General features: G+C 39.1%; 1 protein-coding gene across 1 annotated transcript; it reads left to right on the top strand.

The window, feature by feature from the left end:
• The first annotated feature begins 1,904 nt into the window (after positions 1–1,904).
• On the top strand, positions 1,905–22,352 carry wnt2 (wingless-type MMTV integration site family member 2). The gene is made up of 5 exons (XM_028448741.1): positions 1,905–2,408; positions 5,108–5,328; positions 11,179–11,456; positions 12,656–12,920; positions 21,516–22,352. Exons 1-5 carry the CDS (start codon positions 2,326–2,328, stop codon positions 21,719–21,721), a joined length of 1,053 nt encoding a protein of 350 aa, XP_028304542.1. The 5' UTR covers positions 1,905–2,325; the 3' UTR covers positions 21,722–22,352.
• Positions 22,353–23,135: the final 783 nt, after the last annotated feature.

Here is a 23,135-nt window from a genome sequence, read left to right as displayed (position 1 = left end):
AATAAGCATCCAACATTGCTCTTTGTTTCTGCAACTTTAATGAAAACAATTAAGATACAAAGCTGATTACATAGTTTTTTAACCTCTAAACTCAGTCAGGAAAACCCATGTATTGAGGCTACAATTGCCTCTGTGGTGCTGGAGCATTTTTTTTAATTTTCCCCATGTTAATTGCATAAAACCATCAGACACCTGCATTTGAGTACTTGTATATTTATATATATATATATATTATGTTTTAAGTAGGGATTTTGGGTGAAAGCAATTTAAAAAATCACAAGCTATCCCCTATATTATCTTTACATGTTTTAAGGCAGAGGAACTCAAGTCCAGGGGAGACTTTGTTCTTCATGTTTTCGATACTTTCCTGAATCTAATGATGGTCTCATCATGCAGTTCTGCAGAAAGCCTGATAAGCTATCATTCAGGGTTGGGGTCCATTATCATTTTATTTGGGTAATTGATCATTAATTACAAACATGGTGTAATTTTAATTGTAATTTCAAATATATGTCGCCCTTGTAATCATAATTTATTTGTAATTAAGCAATTACAAGTTAATTAAATGCAAAACAGCTCCATGGCTTACACGCATATACAGTAGGTAAGTAATAAAATGTTTTATATTAAGTTTTTTCCCACTACCTGTAATTGAATTTTCACACTCATAGAGTTAGGATATGATATATATATATATATATATATATATATACATATATATATATATGAGACGATACAATTTTACAGAGTAACAATAATATGAATGTAACTGATTATATATTTTATAGCTATTTCTCCTAAATTCCAACTCTTGTCCTTAGTTGGGCTTTTTCATAAGATATTATAATAAATGCACTAACATAAATGTAAAGATGCTAAAACGACATCGCGCACACATACAATCATCATAACGTTATATGACAAAAATTTATTAAAATTATGATTGAACTTCAGTAATTGAGAATGTAATTGTAATTGACTTTCAGGGGGAAAATGATAAGAATTTATTTGTAGTTGGAAAAAATGCCAGTTATTGTAATCATAATTGGTTTGTAATTGAACATTGATAATTAAAAATGTAATTGACACCAACCCTGGTTTTGGTGGACCTGAGGAGCTTCTAAAACATGCAGAACAGGGGCTCTCCAGGACATAAGGGGTGCTTACATCCCTCATTGTAACCACACACATTACAGCTCATTGTATTGAGGCTGATCACTGATGCTAAAGAACCTTAGTGACTTTAATAGAACCAGTTTAATCTCCCATTCCTCCAAATGTTCTATAAACTGTTCAGTGGCCTGTTGTTATATGCTGCTGCTGCTGCTGCTTCTCCACTGAGTTCCTGGGAAAAATCCACTTTGTTCTTTAATCTCATCTGTTCAGAGTCTCCACAGTTCCAGATTCACCCTGACCACTGACCAGATCAAAGTGTGAGGAAATCCCGTGTGACAGAGCTCCTGGTTTCCCCTGCAGACTTCAAAACCCCTGCATAATCCAATTGAAATGGACACATCACCTTTGGGTGCTGCTTGAATATGCATGTTTTTTTCCTGTGAGCCATCATTCCTGAGGTATTAGTTGATGGTTTGTTTAAGACTTTTAAAATAACTATGCGTCATGCTTCGGGAATCACAAAGATTTCTGCCTCTGCTCTGAATTCATTTGGTTTGATTTTAGTTCACTTTCATCTTTTGCCTTTTTTGATTCAACACATAAATAAGATTTATGTGCATTGCATGTGTTGAGCACATTTCCTCCTCTGTGCGCATTTAGAAGCGTGTCTCCTGTTTTTACGCACGTCGGACATTCCTGAAGAGGTTGGACTGGTGGTTCAGACCATCTTATGTCCGTATGATGTTCATCCCCTGCTCGCATCCCTTCACTTTCTGCGTCCTCATTGACTCTGTTCAGGCCTCGCAGGCCGCGCTCACTGAGCTGAGCGGCACTGCACCGGCTCTGATCCGGATCCGGATCCCCGGGAGCGCAGTGACGACCTGGACGCGAGCCAAGCCTGTGGTGTCAAACCAGCCTGAACAGATACTCTGAGACATCTCATTCCTGAGACAGGATTCTGCCCACCCCTTATGCAGAGGCAATGTGAACCTGATAGCACCTCATCCTGCAGCCTATCTCCTCCGGAGATCTCTGGTGGACTCGTAGCGCGGCCGCTCCGGACGCACACGCACATTTTGCGCCCATCATGATCCAAACTGTCCAAATTTGGATATTTTTAACCTGCTTTACCTTTGCCATGTTATCTTTTTCTATTTAATCTGAGGAAATGCCGGGTCCAGCTTCGTAAAGGACCAGAGTTGGGTTAATATGAACTTATTGCCAAGTGGAATATGCTTCTATTTATCCATTGCTATCTGCTGGATGCCTGCTAAGATCGATGCATCCTGGTGGTAAGACCTTTATTCACTTTAGATATTAATTTTTTTATTATCTATTTTGCTCATGCAACTGTAAACGTTTCCATGCATTGTTTTATTAAATGCATGCACCATGCAGCACATATCAGCAATCCCGTTTTCACCAATAAAGAAACAATTAAAAATGACCACGGCAAGTCATAATAATGAGTTAGTAATACAAACTGAGCATTTGCAGCAGTTTATTAACACTGACTGTTATTCTTAATGATACTTTGCTTAATAATTCATTCAAAACATATTTTTGCTGTTTATTCAGTTCTTAGAATTCAACACATCGTACATAGAAAATAGTGGAAATACAAAGTATTATTTATTGCAAAATGATTCTCTTACATTTTTTATATATTTCTTTGTAACTTAACATAAGAAAAATACTTTTCTCATAATTATGACTTTCTTTTTGTCAGGTTCTGTTTGGTTTTTGCAGGGCTAACAAAAACTAAACAGAACCTGACACTATCTCATAACTATGACTTTCTTTCTCATAATAATGACATTCTATCTCGTAATTATGACTTTTTATCCCATATTAATAACTTTTCATTTCATAATTATGAAGTTCTATTTAGTAGTTAGGACTTTTTATCTCATAATTATGACTTTCTATGTCATAATTATGACTATCTCATAATTAGGACTATTTCTCACAATTATGAAGTTCTATTTTATAATTGACTTTCTTTTTCATAATTATGACATTTTATCTCATAATTATGACATTCTATCTGATAATTATGACTTTCTTTATCTCATAATAATGACTATTTCTCATAATTATGACATTCTATCTCATAATTATGACTTTCTATCCCATATTAATGATTTTTATCTCATAATTATGACGTTCTATGTCATAATTATAACTTGATCTCATAATTAGGACTATTTCTCATAATTATGAAGTTCTATTTTATGATTATGACTTTCTCATAATTATGACATTTTATCTCCTAATTATGAAGTTCTATCTGATAATTATGACTTTCTTTATCTCATAATAAGTTTCCATAGCATCAGCTTTATTTGATGGGTTCTTAATAAAATATGAGTATAAGAGCAAACGTCTGTTTTCCCTTTAAAAGCTGCACAGGAAGCTGTTAGTTAATGATGAACATCTCACAGATCCAATGACCTCATCAGCCCCTGCATGGATGTTATCACTGTATATATGCAGCCGATTTGGCTTCCAGACCAAACGTAATTGGATATCATTTGATTTATTTCACTAGTCGCTGTTTTTCTCTTCAATCTTTTAATTAATGCTTGCTCAGCCAAATTCCACACCTGACACTGTGTGATAGTGAGGTGTTGTTTGGATAGATACGTAACTTCTGTCCTGTTGACTTAAAAACACTCAAACTGAAGTCCGTAGAAACAGAAGGTGAGTTGTCATGCAGAATCATTTCTATTGTTTGCATTTCACTCATAATTCCTATGATGGACATATATAATAATTCATCTTTGGTTCATTTTTTATATTTCTTTATTCAGACAGTAAAATGGTGTTCATCTGCAGTACCAGGCCATTTGTTAAGTTTGAACCTTGAAATATAGACATGATAAATAAAAAAAAACACCAAAAACTACACTGACAGATACAAGTTGATACATTACTCTATAAAGAACGACAAAAGAAGTGCATTAATAATCATTCAAACTATTACTCTGCAAAGATAATGTTCACTTGACTGACTGTTAATGAGCCATTGAGTGTAAAACAGGGAAAACATTGACTAAAAGCACTTTTTATTAAAAAAAAAAAAAAAAAAAAAGGAATGACATATAATGATAATGATGTAATGCTTTTGCTCACCCGTAGCTTGGGTTTTACATTATAAAAGTGTTTAATGGAGGAGGAGAAAGGTTGTTTATTACCTTAAGACCAGAATTAGTGTCAGATTGTTCTAAGTAATACGTTTCTATTTAAAATTTGACAACCAAGAAAGCAGCTCTACGCTGCAGCAGATGTAAAAGTAACAGAAGTACTCACGTTACTGTAATTGAGTCGCTTTTATGATACTTTTTTGAGTATATTTCTAAATCAGTCATTTTACTTTTACTTAAGTACGTTTTAAAAGAAGAAATTTCTTACATTTGTTCACCCAACCGTTACTGAGTAAATTTATTTATTTATTACATTTTTTTTTTAAAGGATCAACGAACATTGTGAAACTACAAAAAATGAAATAACCAGACAACAATCAAATGTATCACATCATCGCCGACCAATCAGATTAAACGTAATGCCAGGGCACCAAAACAGCATTGAATGGAGGTTATTTTCTCAGTTTTAGAAGTTGATAAATGTAGCTAGAGCCTGAGATGGATTGAATTAATTGGTCTTATTTTATTAAAACAATAACTGTATATTTTGACAAACTTTTTATTTTATACAGAAATTATACAAAAATTAATTGAGTTCCAATTGTCTCTTCCTTTTTAAGTTTATACATGAGATGTTTACTGTATGCAAAGGAACCATGGTAACGATTTATTACCAAAAATAAACATGGGGGGTGAAAGTAACTAGTAACTTTTACTTTGAGTTACTTTTTACTTGTACTTGAGTATTTTATGTATAACTTACTTGTACATGAGTATGATTTCAATCAAGTAACAGTACTTCTACTTGAGTATGTATCAGTAGTCTTTACACCTCTACTCTACAGGTACATGGGCACCCTGGGCTCCCAGGTGATGTGCGACAACATTCCAGGTCTGGTGAACAAGCAGCGCCTGCTGTGCCGCCAGCACCCAAAGGTGATGCAGGCCATCGGGGCCGGGATGCAGGACTGGATCTCAGAGTGCCAGCATCAGTTCAGGAACCACCGCTGGAACTGCAACACCACAGCCAGGGACCACAACCTGTTTGGACGCCTGCTGCTGCGGAGTGAGTCCAGCTCATATTATTTAAACATAGAGGTGTGGATACAATGTGAACTTTAACTGTAAAACAATAATATCTGTTATAACAAAACATGTCTGCTATTAAAAAATATAATTAAAATAATAATAATAATGATTGGATTTATATAGCACTTTTTTCAAGAAGACTCGACGCGTGTTACAGAAACCATTATTCATTCACACCAATCATACCAGTGGTGGTAAGCTATAATGCAGCCACAGCTGCCCTGGAGCATACTGACAGAAGAATGGCCGTAAGCGTAAAAACAAGTTTGTCTGTTACAGCAAAAGGTTTGCAACAAAAATGGATTTTCAAAGAGATTTATATGATAAAAAAAAAAAACGGCCGTTACAAAAAAACACATGACAAAAATATACTTTTCCAAAAAAAATTAACCGTATAAAAAATTTACTTTACAAAAAATGTGTTCTGACAAAAATGTGTGTAACAGAAAGAAAAAAATGAATCATGACTAAAATGTTAGTTATGACAAAAATCTTTGTGCACAGTGACGTGTGTGTGTGTGTGTGTGTGTGTGTGTGTGTGTGTGTGTGTGTGTGTGTGTGCGTGTGTGTGTGTGTGTGTGTGTGTGTGTGTCATCTTGTGTTACCAGGTGCTGCGGGCTCATGTTGGTTGTCACACACACACACACACACACACACACACATTTAACCATTTGATGAGACAAGCCTTGACAATTGGTTGACTTTTAAAGTGTTGGTTTGATTTACGGCCTCTCACAGTTTCTTTGGGAACCTGAGATTTCGCTCACAGGTATGTTTTCTATCTCAGATCACTTTTCATGCTGCATCTCTTTTTACAGTCACACGTTTATCACGTCAGAGCAGCTTTAGGGTTTCTTCTTGTCCTTGTCATTGTCTTTCATAGCTTTGTTCCAACCCACATTTATTTTACCAACCTTTCTCAGCTTATTTGAGCAGGTCTCAGACTATCCTGGTCTGCAAGTAAAGTGGCCTAAGGGCACATTTACACTGGCCATTCACTTTCCCGGAATGTTCACTTGGCTTGGGTCGTTTTAGCTTGTTTAGGTCAGACAGTGAGGCACTGAGGAGAAGCAAGTGAAGACGTCACTGATGTGCTTTATTTTCATCATGTTATTATCCCCTGCCACAAAGTGGAAGGAGCATATAGGTTTGAGCTCCGTCCGTCCATTGGAGTTAAATTGGACAGCTTTTCTCAGAAACTGTTTAAGACAGGATAACCAAATTAGGTGTGTGGCTTCAGGGTATCAATACCTTGATGGAGTTCAAAACTCACATGTGTGCGCAGCAGGTGGCGCTATAACCAAGGGCAATGCGTTTTGGCCTATAACTCCCACATCGTATGTCGCACATTCAAAAATCTCAAACCCTCAGATTCCCTGAATAGCACTGAATCAGCTGAGCTAGACCACGCCCATTTCTGCTGAGTTTTGCTGGCTCAAAATTGCGAAAACTGCAAAACCTACTTTTTCAAACTCCTCCTTGGGGTTTTGTCCAATCAGCGTGAAACTTGGCACACAGAGTCTTCAGTTGGACCTGATCTGAAGTTAAGGAAAGAATTTTTTTTGGTCAAAATAATTAGTTTTTAACGAGTAAAGTTTTCTAGCTAGCTATAAAAACGCGAACTGTTCCATATCACGGTCAAAATAAATGTTAACAACACCAAATCTGAGATCCTTAGTTGGCATGTGACTGTCGGGGTATGAACCAAATTTGAATAATTTAGGCCACTAGGGGGCACTTCAAATATGGGAAATTTATATCTCATATAACAAGACCGATTTTTACCAAATTTTGTGGGTATGACCTTGGGTCGTTCCTGAGGCCATATCTTGAAGTTAATCATGATTGGTCAAAGTGGGCGTGGCTTATACAACAGAAACAAAAAACATTTATTTCAACTCAAGTATTTTGTTAAGGGCTGTGAAATTTACAGGGTACATATATAAGACCACACAGATCACCCATACCAAAAAGTTCACCGCTAGGTGGTGCTATAATGGGTTCAAAGACATTTTGGCTTGTAACTTTCACATTTTAAATCACATTTGGAGCAGCCTCACTGACTTCATGTTTCAAAAGCATCAGTCACCATTAAAACGCTTTGACTTTGATCCCTTTGATTCAGCTGATTCAAATATCGTCAGGTTCCTATCGAGTGCCCTCGCCGTGGGTTAATGACTCTCCACTCAGCTCGTTAAAAAGAAAGATGGCTCTAATTTAGTCTTCTTTCAAATAAAGCTAATCTCCTCACTTTAAAGCTTCATGTCAGGTTATAAACGCTGTTTACTCTCTGCAGTGATTTGTAGGAGGAGACACTTGATTTATTCCCAGTTGTAGAAGTGCAGCGAGGATTTATCCACTTAGTGCAGCTGAGGTAAAGAATAAGTGTGACAAACGACTCCACACAAGCAGGAAAGTGTGATTACCAACATCAGGGACTGAAATGATCCATGAGCAGCTATAAGCAGACTGTCGTCAGTTTATTCTAAAGCAGTGCGTCTCAAAATATTTTGGCTCAAGTACCCCTTATTTTGGAATCCAGATACAAGATTTGACTGAATAGTTAAAAAAAAAACAATTATAGAGCATAAAGATCGAATAAATGACTGTTAACACACATTTTAAAGAATATAACTTTGTAAATAAGTGGAATGAAACAGTATTTTGTTCCTCCTGAATAGATTTATATCCATTTCTGGTCATATCCCACTTGGTCTGGGACAAATTCATTTTCATCATTATTATGATTATTATTTTAACCAAAAAAACACATTTTAAAACACCAATATTTTTCAATGCTGTTATTTGTTCATTTTTCACTCTCTCTCTCTCCCAAGTACCCCCTGTAGGGCCATCGTGTACCCCAAGGTTTACATGAACACCCATTTAAGAAACACTGTCTCAAGCAGTGATTCCCAACCTTTTTTGGTTCGTGACCACATTTTGATATCAAGAATTTCTGGTGACCCCAAAAACATTTTTTTTTTTTTGTTTTTCATCACGTTTGAGCTCAGATATTTTTTTTTTTTTTCAATTTTTTAACTGCATTCTAGTTTAACTAGATTTGTGTTTCACAAAGTGAAAGTATAGAAGTACAGTTGTTTGTGTGTTTTAATTTAAAAAATAATAATAATTCAAAAATCTATTTTGATTTTTCAGAAATTTCAGGTGACCACACATGGGGTCCCAACCCCAAGGCTGAAAAACACGGATTTAGTGCCTCCTGAATACATTTAGTTCTACAGCTTTTTTTTTTCCCATTTCCGGTCATCTCACACCTGGGGTGGGACCAAGACTGACACTTTATTTGTTCATTTTCCGCTTTCTCCTTTTCTCTCCGTCTCTCTCTTTCTCAAGTACCTCCTGTAGGGCCATCACGTACCCCTAAGGGTACACGTACCCCTATTTGAGAGACATGACCTATACGAATCATAAATACTTGTTATTTTCTGTACATCAGTATGAAAAGCTTTGGTTTGTTACTGTACTCCAGTAGCTGTCGCTGCCTGCGACAGATGTGACCTGTGACAGATGTGACCTGTCCAATGAAGACATGTGATCGTCTCATCTGCCAGGGCATGTTAGCACACGTCCTAATCTGTTTTATTACCTCTGGAGGATCAGCAGCCTGATGTTCCTCTCCCATGCCCTGAGATTTAACCTGTGAAGGCGGATCCTTCAACTTAGTCTGTTTCATGTTGGGGCCTCTAATCAGCCGTGTGGTATTCAGACCTCCCAGCCGGGGCCCCGGCCGTGTCGTACGGCACTATCACGGCACTTTGAGCTCGGAGCTCCTTATTGTCAATGTCAGCGGGCTAATTTCCAAAAATGACACAGGAGTTGTTCCCCCAACCCCGCGCTGTTATCCTTAACCTTGTTAGACACGCTCAACTCAGTTGCTGGACGTAGATGCAACCAACCTAAGGTGGGAAGCAACAGATGATAATGAATCTGAGTCTTTGATTCTCATCACTGTGACATCATTTAGTAGCAGGAGTGAAAAAAAACCTCCATCCCAGCCTTTGATCTGCTTTGATCTCCCATCAGATAAAACTTTCACATCAGGTCATTGCTAATGAAAGGTTTTATCAAACAGATTTTTTAAAAAGTTGTATTCAACAGGATCCATGCCTTGTTTGTGGTAAGTGCTGACAATGCGGGATACAAAATGTTACAAAATCTAAATTTAAGTTGCCCTCAAGGGTGTTACCAACTTTAGGGGAGAGTGGGGTATCAGCCACCACTTGTTGCTTGGAAACAGTAAAAAAAAAACATTGATCATCTGACCACATATTTTGGAGGAAGGAAATTATTTATTTACCTTCTATGTTTCACTTTTGTAAGGGAATTTAGTCGATCATAACTGTGTGTGTTTTCCACGACTGGGAAGAAATAAACATTAGAACATGGACTGGAAACAGGTGAAGGACCGGAACACACTCAGGGGTGGATTCACTAAGATCTGAAATAAAGGGTGGTAAATCAGTTGCTTCCCTAAATCCTTTCCTCACCTGCTGAGCGGAATTCACTAAGATTGCAGCAATAATTAGTGCATGTTCAGAACTGGTGCAGACCGCCCTTATTTAAATGAGCGTTTTGTACGTGTTGTGTTGAACATGGAGGGTGAACATGAGTGCGCGGAAGCGTAAATAAAAATGTGAAGCAGCGGAATTGGAATTGGAGGTGTTAGTAGAGGAAACGAATAAAACAATTGATGAGGTAGATAGATAGATAGATAGATAGATAGATAGGTAGATAGATAGATAGATAGATAGATAGATAGATAGATAGATAGATAGATAGATGGACAGATATTCTTTATTCATGCCGCAGTGGAGAAATGTGCGTGGAGTGACAGATGTGTGGATGTGTGCATGCGTGCGGATGATCGTGTGCGTGCGTGTGTGAGACAGCATTCGGCGTAGTAGAGTTGTGCGTGCGTACAGCTGATTGCATGTGTTTTCATCTCTGCTGTGTTTTCTGTCCACATTTACTGCAGCGATGATCTCTGCGTGTGTGTTTTCACCTGCTTTTCAGTCATAGTATTTTATGGTACTAAAACTATCACCGCGAACAGTTCAAGATTTCATAAATCGCATTGCTCCCCCTGCATAAATTTATTTGCATTTCCTTCTCTTGTATTTTTGCTCCCCCTGAGAGATTCGCCTACTATGAATATTTATTTGGGGGAAACACGCTAAATGGATTGAGGGTGCATTGCGATGTACAGCAGCAGCGTACTCCTGATTCGCTAGGGTTTGTATGGCTTGTTAGCGCGTGGAGTGACGTTTGCACATGTTGTAATACCCCTAAACCTTTAGTGAATCCGCCCCTCAGTGTACTCTATATAGAAGTAAAAACTGTACACATCACATGCCAACTGAAACAGATAACCCTATAAAGCCTTTTCTTTTCAAACACTTGTAACCACGCCAACTGGTGGGTATTAAAATACAGTGCTTTTGCTCAAAATCTGATGTAAGCACAAAAATCTCTTTGGCTCCAAACAGAAAAAGTGTAGAACTTGGCATGTGATGTCTTAAATGCTTTGTTCCAACAGCCTAAAATTAATAAGTTTCTCTTCATTCACTAATAAAAGGACATTTTCTGAAATTGTGATTCAGATTTTAATCGTTTTAATGGGACAATATGTATTTATTTAAATGCATGCGTAGCCAAGGGGCTGAGTTAATCTTTTTATTTTTTATTTTTGAAAAATATGTTTTATTTAGTTTGTGGCACCAAAGCACAATAAGACAGCGCACATCTTTTTAAAACAACTAACAGTAACATCAGTTTGTGTGTTTCATGTGTTCCCGCCCCACAGGCAGCCGTGAGGTGGCCTTTGTTTACGCTATCTCTGCCGCTGGAGTCGTCCACACACTGGCACGCGCCTGCAGCCAAGGCGAGCTGGACTCCTGCTCCTGTGATCCCACCAAGAAGGGCTCGTCAAATGATGCAAAGGGCGCCTTCGACTGGGGCGGCTGCAGCGACCACGTGGAGCACGCCATGCGATTCAGCCAAGCCTTTGTGGACGCCAAAGAAAGGAAGGAACGGGACGCCCGAGCTCTCATGAACCTGCACAACAACCGAGCCGGCAGGAAGGTGACCAAACTCTAATGTGGATGTGTTGACTCCTGGCTGTACAAACATCAGATCAAATCAAATCAAACTTTATTTATATGGCACATTTCAAGCAAGAAGCAACTCACACAACACGGACACAAACAAACACAACCTGAAAGCAGCCATCAACATCTAACCATAACATTTTGCATAAAGTAGAGTTTTTAATTTGCTTTTAAAAGTGCTAAATATAGGAGCCCCTCTCAGACCTGCAGGTAGGCTGTTCCATTTACGAGGGGCGTAAAAATAGAAAGGTCCCATGTCGTGCTATTTTTCACCCATCTCCATTTGTTCTAAGAACCCCAAAAACATAGTATTTGAGGTTTATTTTCCCAAACTCGCCTGTTTTCCAGAGTTTTAGCCTCTGAAAAGTCACTTTCTGAGCAACTCTACACAAACAGGCTGATTTGAGTGAGTGGGCGTGTCTATAGACGGGACACTGACTTCCTCCTCCCCGAATGGTGACGTAGGGCCAGAGGACGGCCCGCCCTCCTCCCACCCACTCCGTAGCCAAGCTCATGCTGCTTTATAAACACGAGACAGAGCGTGGGGGCGGGGCGTTCGCCGGTACATACATAGACTGTAGAAAATACATACATAGCACTGCGCGAACGACGCTGACATGCTGACATGCTGACATGCGCACCTTAGTGCCTTAATGTCAATCACGGCAGAGAGCTTCCTGGAGGCGTGGCTTCTCCAGCTCAGTGCGGTGTCAAATTCGTCATCAAAGTGGGAACGCGTCATCAAATTGGAGCGAGGTGTTTGGGCTCACCCTGCAGTAAGAAAGTAGCAAATCACCCTCTAACTAACGATTGAGGGAATCAATGAAAAAAACACTTTGGGAATGTGTATGAAGCCCAAATAGCACTTTTATGACGTTTAAAGCACAGGAAAGTAAATTTAGCGTAACATGGGCCTTTAATGTAGGAGCCCCTCTCAGATCTGCAGGTAGAGTGTTCCATTCACTAGGGGCGTAAAAATAGAAAGCAGCCTGGAACGTATATATTTGGAACAGTTAAACTCATGGTGTATAACTCATTAGCGTATCTCTCATGAAGACTATTCAGTGCCTTGTAAACAAGTATTACAATCTTAAAATCAATCCTACTTTGTACTGGAAGCCAGTGGAGGGATCTGAGGACAGGAGTGACCTGACCTGGTGCTTTCCCCCTCAGGCAGTGAAGCGCTTCATGACCCTGGAGTGTAAGTGTCACGGCGTCAGTGGCTCCTGCAGCATCCGAACCTGCTGGTTGTCCATGGCCGACTTCAGACGCACCGGCGAGCACTTACGAAGGAAGTACAACGGTGCCGTGCAGGTGGTGGTCAACCAGTATGGCACTGGTTTCACTGCTGCACATGCTCATTTCAAACGTCCCAGCAAGAATGACATGGTGTACTTTGAAGACTCGCCTGATTACTGCGTCCGGGATCAGGAGTCAGGTAAACACCCACAGGATGATAATAGGAACATTATTTTTACACATTTTTCCCAAAAATACACAAAAAGACTCCAAAAAAAAACAACAATACACAAAAAGACTCAAGACACATAAAACAACTTAGTATTAGCTTAGCATTAGCATTAGCTAGCATTAGCCTAGCAATACCATGAGCCTAGAATTTACATTAATCTAGCATTAGCCTAGCAATACCATGAGCCTAGAATTTATATTAATCTAGCATTAGCATTCACCCAGCATTAGCATTCACCTAGCATTAGTCTACCTATAGCATTAGCCTAGCATTAACATTACTCTAGCATTAGAATTATTATTAATAATAATAATAATAATAATAATGCATCAATTTTATATAGCGCTTTATCATAGACACTCAAAGACGCTTTACAGAATTAAGGCATTATTCTTTCACTCCACACTTAGTGGTGGTAAACTACTATTGTAGCCACAGCTGCCCTGGGGCAGACTGACAGAAGCGAGGCTGCCATAGTGCACCATCAGACCCTCCGACCACCACCAACACTCACTCACACACTACGTTCATACTAGTTAATCAACCTAGCATTAGCATTCAGCTAGCAATAACATTATACTAGCAATAGCATTAACCTAGCAATAGACTTGACCTAGCATTAGCACTAACCTTGCATTAGCACTAACTTAGCATTAGCCTAGCAGTAGCACTAACTTAGCATTAGCCAAGCAATAGCATTAGCCAAGCAATAGCATTAACCTAACATTAGCACTAACTTAGCATTAGCCAAGCAATTACATTAACCTAACATTAGCACTAACTTAGCATTAGCCAAGCAATAGCATTAACCTAGCATTAGCTAAGCATTAACCTAGCATTAGCACTAACTTAGCATTAGCCAAGCAATAGCAATAACCTAACATTAGCACTAACTTAGCATTACCAAAGCAATAGCATTAACCTAACATTAGCACTAACTTAGCATTAGCCAAGCAATAGCAATAACCTAACATTTGCACTAACTTAGCATTAGCCAAGCAATAGCAATAACCTAACATTAGCACTAACTTAGCATTAGCCAAGCAATAGCATTAACCTAGCATTAGCACTAACTTAGCATTAGCCAAACAATAGCATTAACATAGCATTAGCACTAACTTAGCATTAGCCAAGCAATAGCATTAACCTAACATTAGCACTAACTTAACGACAGATGAAAGAAAACAAACTGATAACAATAGTGAGGATGGAGGAGACAATACACATAGACTCCAAAAACACACAAATCGACAACAAAAATACAGAACATTACAGAAAAACACATTAAATGACTCCAGACACGAAACAACCACAAAGGTGTTAACATAGTCTTAGTTTTTGTGTGTCTTTGTGCGCGTGCACGTGTGTGTGTGTGACTGTGGTATCCTAATGCCTGTCAGGCAGCAGATAATCCGTGGCGATCGGGTGTCGGTCACTTTTAAGAGCCATTACACACTTTAGTGAGTTGAAACCTTAGAGCACCGCCCATCATTATAAATCACACACATCTCGTGTGTGTGTGTGTGTGTGTGTGTGTGTGTGTGTGTGTGTGTGTGTGTGTGTGTGTGTGTGTGTGTGTGTGCGCGTGCTTTTTGCAGCCTGTGATAATGTATTAGTCTAGGCTCATGTCATGTATTTTACATTAAAGGTCACATATTTTACATTAAAGGTCACATATTTTACTGCTTTTCATAACATTTCACAAAGATCTCAGAAGCCCAACAAAAATATTATTTGAAGTGATTTTCCCCAAAACGCATCCGTTGTCCTGATGTTCAGCGTTCTAAAAATTCACTCTAATCAGATACCTTTAGAACAGGCAGTTTCTGAGTTACTTCAGGTATGTAAATGAGCTGTGTCTGGCCCCGCCTACTCCACACTCAGCTCTGGAGAAGGATGTGGCTTTGGTTAGCAGTACCAAGTTCATGATCACACATCTTATGTTGAACGTATCCTGATATTATTTGCTCTTGTGTGTCAATAGGCACAACGTTAGCAGCAGTAACTGAGTAGTGTTAGCTTCAGGGCTAACGTTACACTGACATTTAGCGAGCAGCTTATCACGCTAGTTAGGTTTATGTAGTAAAAGAAAAACAAAATGACTTGAACCTACATCTTTCACGTTTGTGCTCGGGTCATTAAGTGTTGGGACGCGTTGTGCTTTATCCAGAGTCTTTGAGCTAAGCTAAGCTAAGCTAGCTCTGTATGTGCCAATTTTAAGTCCTGAGAGGCTCAGCTAAGGGAAGGATAAAATAAATGTGTTGCTCGATGCAGCCGACAACAACGTCCTGCTTTCACCATGTCTATTTACTCACGAAGTAGTTAGTGAGGGTGGAGCTCACCTACCTGTGGGAGGGGTAGAAAAGATCAGTAGGAGGAGTTATTCCTCTTATGACTTCATAAACGGAGCAAACTCAAACCCACCCATCTGTGCACACAATTTACAAAATGTGGAGCAAATAAAGGATGGAGGAATCATACAGTTTTACTTTTGGAGCCTCGTGATGAGGCTATAGAGATATAATTTACATATTACTGATAGAAAAGCATTAAAGAGTGAAATTTGTATAATATGGGACCTTTTAGAACATATGTCAGGGTTCTCACCAGGAATTTATCACAACATACGGGGTTTGTGTGGCGTGTGAGCAAGGTATAACTCTCTGAAGACCAAATTTAGTGAAGTTCCAGCCCAATTACTTTAAAGCTAAAAGTGATTTGTTGAATTGGTGAAGGGTCCTGATGAATGGAGATAGTTACTCATGTTTGGTATTGGTCCTCCACTAATAAATACTCAGACACTGTAGAGACAAGAAATTACATTTTATCCAAAAGAATGATTCCAAGACGCGCTTTTCAAATTTAAATTAGGTTTTATGTGGGAGCTGCAGTAATATTGGATCAAACACACACACGCACACACACAAGCAGAGGACGCGCGCGCATACATCCGCGGAGGATGCACACAGTGGAGCTTTAATTGGGGGCGAAAAAAGATGTGACCCAAGAGAACCTTTTGTGTCCATTTGTGCAACAATTATTATGACGGTAGTAATTAAAAAAGAAAAAAAACTACAGGGGGCGCCATCGCTCCGTAGGCGAGCAGAATGACAAAGTCGGGGGCCCCTACGTTCAACAGCACTAGCGAGAACCCTGTACAAACACAAACTGATTTTGTTTCTCCAGTAGTCGTAGGACATGTCAAAGTACACAAATCTCATACAGTAGAGTATTGTTCTGTAATGTTGAGAATGCAATGATTGATATGTTTTCTATGTTAGAGTTCAAGTTGTTTTGTGGCCGACTCTTCTTTATCATTTACGTCTTCCACGCCCCAACGTGTCAATCCACCAAAATGCCCTAAACATTCCCTTTCAGACATGATAATCCCCAACCTGGCAACGCAGCTTCTAGAACGACCTTCTTTCCTCTCTGTGTTGCTACGTTTTTATCTACAGTCACGTCTTAGTGGACATTGGAGGATCTCAGGAACAAGTTGAGGCTTCACCTTTTTCTGGGATGTATATATGTAAGCAGGGTGATGTAACACACACACACACACACACACACACACACAGTGTGTTAACCAAGGGGCCCTCAGGAGCACTTACACACTCTCAATCATGACTCGTACACTGTTACATCCAACCAGTGCTCTAAACAGCAGTGCACAGTAACAAAGTAACAGTAGAGTCTGCCTCAGTCCATAGACGTGTCATGCTGTTGTCTTCTTGCTTTACCTCACGTGTCAAACTCAAGGCCCGGGGGCCAAACATGGCCATTAGAGCCTCCAATGTGGCCCACAGGAGAAAGTATGAATCATTGTGTTCATCCAAATACACAAATGTCACAGTTTTCCCATGCTTTTATCACATGACTGCTGTCATTTTTATTAGCAAATTGTTTTAAAATCATGTTAATAATCACAAATAATCGCACAGAATTGGTGAATTTATAAGTTAGATCCTGCAGGGGCCGATACTTTAATTTATTTTGCTACTGGTGTCTTACATACTGTATACATCACTTACATGTGGGAGTGCAAACTAAGGCACAATAATGTTAAAATGACTTTATTTTCCCGCCTAAAATCTACGGTTCACTTGAAATCAAACTCCTGCTTTACTCCAATGAAACATACTTGAAGACGTTCTTTTCCAACAATGAGACAAACAAGGCCAAACCGTCGCTCCTTCACTTCAGCGACGGTTTGGAAACTCGATCCTCGTACGGGTCTCTCAGTGTCTTAAAAACACATTTCTGGTTCCATTTGCCAAAGACGAAGCGCATATCTTCAAACTTCCTACTTCAGTCTTACACTCTCCATCCGTTGTAATCGCACTTCACAGAGATTTAAAGCTCTCCGACTCTTCCATGTGCTTGTTGTTGATTTTCTCTGTGCAGCGCTGTGGTTTCTCTGCAGATTTGCTCATTGCCATCGACAGTTGATTGAAACCTCCAGTACAACTTAATCCTGTTTGATATCATTTGACTTAAATCAAATGATGAAGCCAGTACTCTTGACATTTAAAGCTGCAGTATGTAAGTTTTTCTCTAGCTTCATATGGTCAAAAATCCATAATCACCTTTGAGCATACTGTAATCCAAAATGTTCAGAAACTCGGTGCACTTTTACATCTTCTCTGGGCTCTGTGGATGAGCTTTAGAAATCCAGGAGCGTGACGTAACCTTTTAGCCAATCAGAGATCTTTTTACAAAGTGCTTCAGGAGCTGTTTGGGGGGTTACTATTGGCTGCCCAAAGATGATGCGCGTTCACGTCCTCTGTAGTGAAGTACAATAGAGGACATTGTTTGAAACCCTGCAATTTAAAAATAATTCGAATTTCTCTTTTTTCAGTGAATTCCAATTTATTTAGTTTTTTATTTTATTTTCTGTTTGATTTTTGATTGTCCATGTTGTGTATTGTGTTTTTGTATATATCGTCTTGCTGTGGTTCTTCTTCTTTTTTTTTTTTTTTTTAATAATAATTGAAAACATTACAAAAACAGTCACACATTTACATACAGTATGTACTATTAAAATATTTACCAAACATCATATGGTCCGTTTACATTCAATATCACGTCCCAGGAGCTCTGTCATAAAGATTGCAAGTGAAGGAAGTGACATAGTCTACATGCGTGCGTTGAAAGAATCTGAAAGGATCAGGCACTGACAGTAACTACAGAGTGATATGTGCATTCATGTCAGAGTCTCTAAAACATAAAAAAAAAACTCCAATAACACAAGATAAAGTCTCTACATTTGTCACTAATCTCTGTTGAGCAAAAAGTCACTCAGAGCTCCACAGTTGTGTGCATTCATGAGGATACTGGTAAGGGACCATAGGTTATGAAACAGGGAAGGAGTCTCATGATTCTACATACTGCAGCTTTAAGTACAGAAAAAAAGAGCCACTGGAAGACTTTGACTTCAGTCATATTCATATGAAGGACTTCATTAACAAAGTAATGTTACAGGGAAATACTTTCATTTTACTTGAGTATGTTTTTTTTAATAACTTTATAGATGTCCTGCTCTAAGTTATCGACACACTGTCAAATCCATCTCTGAACTCACGACACAGCGAAAACCTCAAGAAGGTATGCAAACTCCCTTATTCACTGTAGAAGCGCACACACACACACACACACACACACACACACACACACACACACACACACACACACACACACACACACACACACACACACACACACACACACACACACACACACACACACACACAGTCCTCAGAGATAGCCCTGCGGCCCCTCTATGCCTCTCTACAGTGTGAAATCGATTCCTCTCGGCTCAGGTGCTAAACTCATCTCTGGGCTCCTTCGTCCTGATTCAATAAGCAGACGCTGGCAGAGGAAGACTCTGCTTGAATCTTCATCAGTCCCTTCTATAGGTGATTGATTGTATCATGTGATTGTATCATGTGATCATATCTGATCCGAGGCCATATCATTGCCTTCCGTTCTTCTTTAAATTGGGACCAATTGGCAGCGATTGGTCAGTTTTTACAGAGTTCTGAATCTTTTTCTTCTTTTTCCTGATACATAACGTACTCCAGTTCCTCCTTTCTCTTATTTCTAAATCCATGTCCCCCCTTTTGTCCGACTACAACATTTTGCTTGGAAAAATTGTTTAAAAACAAGTATACAGCACAATGATGGAATGAATGAGTGATAACACACATTTTAAAGAATCTCATTTTGTAAATTAGTGGAAAGAAAGTATTTAATGCAGTGGTTCCCATCGTTTGTTGGATCGTGACTCCATTTTGAGATCAAGAATTTCTGGTGACTACAAAGACATTTTTTACATATCATCATATTTGAGTTCAGATTTATTTATTTATTTATTTATTTATTTATTTTACTACATTTTAGTTTAACTAGATTCACAAAGTGAAAGTATAAAAATACAGTTGTGTGTTGTTTTCATAAAAAAAAAAAAAAAAAGCCACATTTCAAAAATCGATTTGAATTTTTCAGAAATTTCAGTCGACCCACTTTAAACTCCAGGTGACACCATATGTCATCCTGACCCCAAGGTTGAAAAACACGGATTTCGTCGCTTTTATCAGTTCCGGTGATGTCACGCCTGGGGTGGGACCAAGACTGACACTCACATTGTAAATTTTTCTCGCTGTCTCTCAAGTATTGCCATCGCGTACCCCGAGGGGTACACGTACCACCATTTGAGAAACATGGATGTAGACTGTTTATAGCGTTATGTAGTTTTCTTGTTGCTTTGTGTGTTGTTGGAGTCATTTTTAGTTGTTTTTTTTGTCGTTTTATTTGTGTTTTGTGTCTTTTGGTGCGGATATTTGGGAGCTTCAGTCATAATTCAGACTGATGGGCCAGCACGTGGCCCGCGGACCATCAGTTGTCCACGTCGGCCCTAAACTCTGTTACACTAAAGCCTGTGATGTCATGCTGTGGATGACGGACGAGGGCGGAGTCAGAGATGTCATGTCCAGACATATTACCTGCTGAGGGAGTTGTGCAGTGATGCCGTACAGTGCAGAGCAATGTGTGAATGTAAACACCAGCAAATTCCAGAACACACACACACACACACACACACACACACACACACACTTGACTACAGTTTGTGCTCCACAGTGAGCGTCACACACTCATAAAGTTATGTTGGGTGTGTCAAACATACAAACAGCCAGAAGCAGCTGGACTGTACATGAATACATTACAATAAACACAACACATTTGTCAATAAGCAGGGTTCCCGCGGAACTTTAAAAAGTCTTGAAAGGCGTTAAATTCATGAATCTAAAAATAAGGCCTTAATAAGCCTTTTCACACTCTGGAACTGCGCATGCACGACCTGGGGGGGTCATACTGTAGGTCAGAGGGATACAGTATAAACGTAAACAAGCTCGTCCACTATGTTGATATTTCCAACCTAACAGCATTTTTAATGTTATTCCAGAGATCGTTAGTGTTTTAATAGTGTTCATATTATTGATATTACACGTAATCTGTCTCAGAGACCGATACTACGTTTACCCAAAACATATTTCAAGGAATTAAAGCTCCAACGGGAAAAATGATCTAAATCTGTCGCTGCCTACATCGTCAGCCAGCGCGAGTTTATCCTTCTTGACCTTTGACCTAATCTATTGTCATTAAAATGTCTTAAATAAATGTTTCAAAAGTCTTTTATGATTGTAATTAGTCTCACATTTCAAAATAAATGACATCGTGTGTAATTTATCGTAACATCGACATTGAAAGTTCTGCTCATTTGATCCATAAAACTCACGTGTACATATTTCATGCAGAAATTTTGGAGATTTCCGAGACCCTCCATTGTGTAACTGACTAAACTGTTTTGATTATTGCTAATACTTTAAAGAGGAACTAAACCCTGCCTTCTCCTGACCTGCCACTAGGAGAGAAATTTAAAAAAAAATGCCTTGATTATGGGCGGGGCTCCTGGAGCAGGTAAGACACACCCAGTCTATACTATAAAATCTCCAATGAACAATCCATGCTATGCTAACTAGCTACTCATTACTCATTATACCGCTCTCTATTCACTCTTCTCTCAATCCAACCTACTCACCACAGATTGTAGAGCCCACAGGTGTTTTTATAAAAGGGGCGGGGCTAACAGTGCTTGTTTGTGAGGCAAGATGGTCCCAAAATGTCACATGATCTTGTTCTCAACCAATAGCAAAAATCAATTGTAATAGCCTGGTTTCAACCCATAGAGGGCAGTCACTGTGACATTTTACAACTAAATATGACAAATTGAAAGTACTTTGACTAAAATGTTGAGAGTTGGCTATAATTCATCCACAGCACTACTTCATACCCAAATACATGGTTTTGGGGTTTAGTTACTCTTTAAACACCCTTTAGTGTTGTCTTTGCTCTGGAAAAATATGATAAACGTGAACATTTTCACTGACTGACTTATTTGTACTGAAACAAAAAGGAAAGTGGCGCTCATTCCTGGTTTATTTGATCATTTGAATGTCTCTCCTGTTGTTGGATGAACGACACATTAAACGTCTCTGTGTGCAGGGTCGCTGGGGACCGCGGGTCGTCTCTGTAACCGCATGTCTCGTGGCGTGGACGGCTGTGAGGTGATGTGCTGCGGCCGAGGATACGACACGGCGCGAGTCAGCCGCACCATTAAGTGCGAGTGCAAGTTCCACTGGTGCTGTGCCGTGCGCTGCCAGGACTGCCAGCAGCAGGTGGACGTGCACACGTGCAAGGCTCAGACGTGACCTCACACCCACCACGGGACACTTGGACGTTTCACGGTGAAAGTGGAGAGTTTTCATTTGTGCCACAATTCTGCTCATTAAAAACAAATCCTGCGTGAACAAGAAATTTGCAAATTCTACACAAGGAGAGAGTTCTGTGTAATTAATAACTAAATATTTGTATTAACTCAGAATATCTCTGTTTACACTTTGCTCACCACAAAGTTTTTACTCTCATAGTTTTCTATACAGGGGCTCGTTCAAAGTGTTTTGTTTGCACAGAATTTTGGCACAAAAAAAGTGTTTATGTCTGTGTCAGTGCACTGTTGTTTAGTTAAACCAGACATGGGCAACTAGCGGCCCGGGGGCCCCCAAAGCAACACAGAATACCTCCCAAAACACATAAATCGACAGTAAAATGCATAAAGTACACAAGACATTCCCAAAACACACAAAATGACTCATAAAACAGAAAATGACAACAAAAACAGACACAGCTGCCACTTAAACAAACAAAATGACTACAAAAAGACACAAAAACATCAACAAATTACAGAATAGCTCCAGAGACACACAGACTGTCAACAAAATGACATGAAAATACAGAGAAATCCACCTCAAAAACGCAGAAATCAACAGCTTAGATGCAGAAAATGACAGAAAAATACACAAAATTGCAACAAGAACACAAAAAATAACAAAAATACATAACTATTAATGTTCTGATGAATGTTGATCATGTGGCCCTCGGATCAGATACAATCACATTTTTGTGGCCCCCGCTGTGATAGAGTTGCCCATCCCTGAGTTAAACCATCAAACTGTCAGCTACGGTTCAATTCTGTTTTATGTCTCTCACTAAATCAGTGCGACCCTGAGTCGACACTGAGGAATAGCGGTTACTTTTATTTAAAAATGACTTATTAATTCCCTGTGGATCAGATCTTTGGTTTAGAGGGAATAGTGTGTGAGAACAGACGTCACCAGAGTGTTGAAATGTGCCTACAGATACATAGTATGAAGTAAAACACAAACACACCACTCTGCTGTAGTGAAAGGTGTCAGCAGGAGGACGTTAAACTTGTTAAATGTTTCTGTTGGAAGAATCACTTCTGCTGTTTTGTAAATGTAAGATGTAAGTAGCTCACTAAAGTTGTTGATTTTCAAAGTAAGACATGGATCTACCAATATCCTTCCATCGTTTTATTGATATGTCACAGAAAGCTCACGTTCACCATCGAGAGGCTGGAGCATGAATGCTGCTAAAGGTGCTAACAAATGTGCATAAGCAATGAGTGTTAATCTAAATTAGTCAGATTTATGTTCTAATTATAGAGAATTAAAATGTAGGGCATTTTAGTGCATCACGCCTTAAAAGATATTTAGATACGTGTGTCTCTGCGTGTGGGTTTCTACCGATATAATATTATAATGA

This window comes from Gouania willdenowi, chromosome 6, assembly GCF_900634775.1.
Source record: "Gouania willdenowi chromosome 6, fGouWil2.1, whole genome shotgun sequence".
NCBI classification, from domain to species: Eukaryota; Metazoa; Chordata; class Actinopteri; order Blenniiformes; family Gobiesocidae; genus Gouania; species Gouania willdenowi.
This window is presented reverse-complemented; position numbering and strand designations above follow the sequence as displayed.